We start from the raw sequence: 6,000 nt of genomic DNA, 5'->3' as shown, positions 1-6,000 counted from the left end.
GACAAGGCTATGGCCCAGTGGTTGTTGACCTACCTCCCAAGGTAGCGGAGATGAGGAGGTGGGTGCCGTACTTTTTGATGATGGTATCGATGAACTGCTGAGTGGTGGGTCTCCTGCCAAGCAGGCGGATGCTCCTTTGGAACTCCGGCATGAGGGGCACTGGATGACGGACCAGGTCTCTCCTCTCAATGGCTGTGTTCCTCACCTTCCAACGGGCAAACTCCCTGGGCAGGAGAGATGAGTGAGACTTTCCACTTACCACCTCTACCCCTAAGCCAAAGTCCACCCAACCATCCCATTCAGGCGTCTATCCTTAGGTGAGAGAGTGCCCACAACTATTTTTAATATTTGTGAACTGATACTTAGACTTGGAGCCCTCAGTCTAGATCTAACTATTGGGTACTATTCTCATCACTGGGATACTGCAGTGAACCAGAGGGATGCAGTCATGTTCTCACGATGCTTACAGATCATCAGAGATACAAAAATCATTGTCATCTAGTTTCTTATTCATCTCCCTCACTAGACTGTGAATGAAACCAGAGAGATGGGATCTTCTTAGGTACATGGTACATGTTACATGGTGCGAGTCACAAGTATGCTAGCTGGATGAATAAATAAGCAAAAGAATAAAAGGAAGGAAGGCTGTGTACCAACGGACAAGACGTTAAGGCACGATGCAGCTCGAAACCTGTTCTAAGACAATTCCACAACCCAATAATTAGTCCAGAGCTCAGTTTCATTCGAAATTTTCACATGCATTCACTGAGCAAATACTGTTTGGAAGAAGTTAAGCTTTGTTCTGACCATGTAAGGGAATTTCCACTCTTCCCTTCACTAATGACAGAGAAACATTGAACTTGGGAGTCTAAGCTCAGGGTCTCGCTCTGCCTCTTGTAAACTATGTGGTGTGATCTTGGGCAGAGGATGTCACTTCTCTGGATCTACATTTCCTTATTTATAAAATCCAATTAATATTATCTATTTCCTATTGCTGGTGCCCGGATTACATGAAACATAGGGTGTGAAAACACCATTGGAAAATGCCAGGCGCTAATCCAATGTGAGAGTTTTATAACTTATTTCCTCACACATCCACAGATATATAAATCATTAAAGGTTCACGTGTAATGAATGAGGAGAATGCAAACCAAATACAAGTAGACATTTAAAGGGCCTTGGTTCAGGTTGCTTTTGCTTTAATAATGACCTCTGCTCCTACCAAAGATGGAGCTCCCCCTGAAACAACCAGTCCTCCAACCTGTCTGACTTACAAGCTCCAGGTCCCTTGAGAAAAACAACTAGCCAAGAGGACTGTAAGGTCAGCCCAGATAAATGATGGGAACGAGAGTTAAATGAAAAGGTCTCTCACTCCTGCCACAGATGAGAGAGATGAATAAAGGAAGGGGCACAGAGCAAGAAGAAGCAGAACAGGGTGGGAATCGAGCTGGAATATGTCTCAGTAATTCAGTGGTGGAGTCTGACCCCTGATGCAGAGAAAACTGTGTCTGAAGAAAAAGCTTTCAAATTGGAATGCGTTTCCAAGCCTCAGAGCTTATAGTCTGTGGCTGCTTAAGAAATCTCTGTCCATAATTCATAACATAGTTTGAATTCTAAATAAAATCTCAGTACTCTGCACATCGTAGATATGTATTAAGTCAATCAACTGCACTCAGTGAACCTTGCAGGGCACCTACTAAATGCAGAATATCACGTGTACAGGAGGGGGAGTGGACACATCCCAGTCTCAGAAGCTCATAGTCTGGCAGGAAAGGAAAGACATGTCCAGCTTATTGTAAACCAAAGGATGCAGAAGAAGGAACACAGACTTCTGAGGTCTCTAGGGGAAGCTTCAGTGAGGTCATACCTTAACTACAGTTTTGAAGTTCACGTGTGATTTAAATAAACAGAAATGTTGTTTAACACTTAAACAAAACCCAACAATCCACATGGATGAAAGGGCAGGAGCAGTGAGTGAGAGGGGGATACATAACACATCATGGGAAGAGCGGAACAGGAGGGAAAGTGTATGAAGAGGGTGTGAAAGGGGACAAAATGGAGCCAGTGGGGTGGCCAGACATGAGGAGACAGTGGGGCATGCGAGAGCCAGCTGAGGGGAATCTTATAGGTGAGGCAGCTGGTGACACAATTCCCCAAGATTACTACTCCCTGATGTTCACACCCTGTGTAATCTCCTCCCCTTTAGTATGGGCTGGACAGGACCCAGTGATTTGCTTCTAATGGACAGAATTTGGAGCTGAGAGCACGTTAGTTTTGTGATTAGGTTACAAAATAGTTTTGTGATTAGTTTACGTCTTACTCAGCCATAAAAAAGAATGAAAGAATGCCATTTGCAGCAAAATGGATGAACCTAGAGATTATCATATTAAGCGAAGTAAGTCAGAAAGAGAAAGACAAATACCAGATGATATCACTTATATATGGAATCTAAAATACGGCACAAAAGAATATATCTATGAAACAGAAGCAGACTCACAGACATAGAGAACAGACTTGTGGTTGCCAAGAAGGGGGTGTCGGGGAGGGATGGACTGGGAGTTTGGGATGAGCAGATGTAAACTAGTATGTATAGGATCGATAAACAGCAAGGTCCTACTGTATAGCACAGGGAACTCTTGATATATTCAATATCCTGTGATAAACCATAATGGAGAAGAATATGAAAAAGAATATCTATAACTATAACTGAGTCACTTTGCTGTACAGCAGAAATTAACACAACATTGTAAATCGACTATACTTCAATTAAAAAAAAATAAAAAAACCATAACCCCCAAATATGGCAACTTCCGTTTTGCCCATCCCCTCTGTCTCTCTCTGTCTTTGTCTTGCTCTTGCTGCCATGTTGTGAGATGCGCTGTTGAGAGATCTATACCGGGAGGAGCTGAGGGAAGCCTCTGGCCAATAGCTTCTGAGGAACTGAGACCACACAAGGGACTGAGTTCTAACAGTAACTATGTGCATGAGCTGGGAAGCAGACTCTTCCCAGTGGAACCTTCAAATGACAATAGCATGCAAGAGCAAGGTCACCCCATTGAGCCACAGCCAGATTCCCTACCCACAGAAACTTTGAGATAATACATAGTGTTATATTAAGCTACTAACTTCTGGGGTAATTTGTTACTCAGCATTAGATGACCAATAAAAGGCAATGAGAATCATTAGATACTTCTGAGGAAAGAGTGTTTCCTCATCAGCTTATCCCTGAAATTTATAAAGCTATGTACGTGTAGTTATGAAACAAATATATATGTATATATGCATAGAAACATACACATATTTCAGTATAATAATAGACATATAGTTCTATACTATTATGTTATAAATTATATTATGTTATATACAGGGATATATAGAGAGAGATAGATATATAGATATAGAAATATATAACATTTATTTATAGCTTACAACCTTGGGTTACTATTTTTTTCATATGAATATGTCTACAGTCCTCAAAACTGACATGCATTACACTCAGAGAGGTTAAGCAACATGTCAAAAGTCATACAGCTCATTAGTGGTAGAACTGGGAGTAGAAAACTTGTATCCTGACTCTTAAATCACACTTTTAATGTAGATATTGAAAAGTAGACTATAAAAACCAGAGTAAAACCAGTACTGACACAAAGGAACAATACCACCCCCACCATCAAATTATAAGCCTATGACTTAATTCCTTTTTCTTTCTTTCCTTTTTCTGTGTTTTTAAACAGCCTCCACATTCTTTCTGATGTTCACTAGCTATACACCCAGGGCCTGCCATCTGTGTTGCTTCCTTGAAAAAACTAAGGAGGAAGGCAGTGCTGGGTTCCCGGTTCCTGCCTCACAGGATGGAGGCAAGGCCTAAGTAAGGGGATGCATGTGACCCATTGAGCACAGTGCTGGGCACTTGGGAAAAGCTCAATAACCGAGGGATGTTATTATGAAGTGCTGACTCTGCCAGGCACTGCCTGTTCAGCACCACAGACAGCTCCCGATCCTAAGGAATTTCCATCTTACTGAATGATGTGCTATTTGCAACAGTCATCTTAGTCACAGAGGAATCAGACAGGAGGATCCCTGACCTAGTCTGGAGGAGCAGCTGGGGTGGGAGCGGGGATGTCAAAAAATTCTTCTGTACAAGTTGAATCTTGACGAAAGCATAGCATTTGGCCAGACAAAGATAAGGGAAGGATATTTCAGGAGGAATAAGCTCCACGTGCAAACATGGAGAAAAACAAGAGAGAATAAGACAGTTGGAGAGAGAGGGATGTGTGTGTGTGCAGTATTCATGTGTATTAAGTGCATGTGATATACAAATGATAAGAGGTTAAAGACAGAGAGATTGTCAGGGACCACACGATGAAGGGTCTTGTGTGTTGAACTGTGTTATTAGATTTCTATCTATAAACTCTGTTCTCAATGGCCAACAGTCCAGAAGGGAGGCCCGCTAACCCAAAAAAAAAAAAAAAAAAAAAAAAAAGAGTCTATGTGACTCTGTGACGATCATGAGAATGTTGGAGTTAATACTGTAATAGCCACAAGATTCTACAATTTTATTCTCTTTACCAAAATACACTTCAGTAAAAAGTCTTCACAGTACCTAGATCTATTCAGAAGTAGATTTAAACAACATTAGAACTAAAACAGTTCATTTATGCTTTCAAAATTTGAATGCTTATTATTTTTCCAGATCTGAGTATACAGCAATAAACAAACTAGATAAAAGTCTTGCTATCAAGGGGCTTACATTCTCGTGAGAGTGGACAGATAATAAAAGGACAAATGTGTAACACGTCAGAAGGAGAGAAGTGCTATGAAGAGAAATAAAGCAGAGGAAGGAGGTAGGCTGGGGTGGGGTGAGGGTGTAGTTCTATATAGGTGGTCAGAAAACGCCTTCCTAATTTGATGACATTTAAGGAGACTTGAAGGAAATAAGGAAGAGACCATGCAGCCACCTGGTGGAAGAGTAATCTAGGAAGAAGGAACAGCAGGTGCAAATGTCCTGAGGTAAGAATATGTTTGCCAGGTTTGGGGAAGATCAAGGAGGCAGGATGAGATGAGTAGATGAGTAGAAGAGATGTTATGAAAGGAAGGGGAAAAAGAAAAAAAATAACATCAAAACATGGGATGGAGCTGGCACCAATCTCTAAAGGCCATTCTAGATTTGGTAAAGACTTTTTATTTTTAAATTCTAAGTAATATGGAAAGTCAAAAGAAGGTTTTGAGTAATGACACCATCTGATTTATGTTCTAAAAGAGGAGTAGGCAATCTTTTTCTGTAAAGGGACAGATAATATTTTAGGCTTTGCAGCCATAAGGTACCTGTTACAGCTACTCAACTCTGTCCTTGTAGTGTGAGTAGCCACAGACAATAAATGAATGAGTCTGGCTGTGTTCCAATAAAACTTTATTTATAAAAGCAGGTTTCAGGCCTGATTTGGCCCATGGTGAGTATGACTCCTGTTCTAAAAGCATCACTATGGGGCTTCCCTGGTGGCGCAGCGGTTGCACGTCCGCCTGCCAATGCAGGGGAACCGGGTTCGCGCCCCGGTCTGGGAGGATCCCACATGCCGCGGAGCGGCTGGGCCCGTGAGCCATGGCCGCTAAGCCTGCGCGTCCGGAGCCTGTGCTCCGCAACGGGAGAGGCCACAGCAGAGGGAGACCCGCATACCACAAAAAAAATAAAAAATAAAAAAAAAATAAAAGCATCACTATGACTCCTTTCATAGAAGTCATCCAATCCAACCCACTCAGTTCATAGATGGCAAAACTGAATTTCAAAGACATTAACTTATTTTCCCAAGATCGCACAGCAAAATGATTGACAGGGCTGAAATCAGAGCCTAGGGCTTGTGACTCCTAGTGCAGTGCCCTTTCCACTGCAACATGCCACCTTAAAAAAATAGTAAAAGAAAATAAAAGAGAGAAAAAGCCTGCTTTTCATGTCGTCTAACTGCTCTGCTGACCCAGGAACAATTTTATGTAAGTTCTCAGTGA

General features: G+C 41.8%; 1 protein-coding gene across 1 annotated transcript in view; it reads right to left on the bottom strand.

The window, feature by feature from the left end:
• BRINP1 (BMP/retinoic acid inducible neural specific 1) overlaps positions 1-6,000 on the bottom strand; it is a 196,992-nt gene that overhangs the window by 73,684 nt on the left and 117,308 nt on the right. The window contains exon 3 of the mRNA XM_024126435.1: positions 34-224. Coding sequence (XP_023982203.1) covers positions 34-224 — 191 coding nt within the window. The remainder of the gene's footprint in view (positions 1-33; positions 225-6,000) is intronic.

This window comes from Physeter macrocephalus, chromosome 9 (assembly GCF_002837175.3).
Source record: "Physeter macrocephalus isolate SW-GA chromosome 9, ASM283717v5, whole genome shotgun sequence".
Classification (NCBI taxonomy): Eukaryota; Metazoa; Chordata; class Mammalia; order Artiodactyla; family Physeteridae; genus Physeter; species Physeter macrocephalus.
Note: the sequence above shows the minus strand (reverse complement) of the source record. Positions and strands in the feature narration are given on the sequence as shown.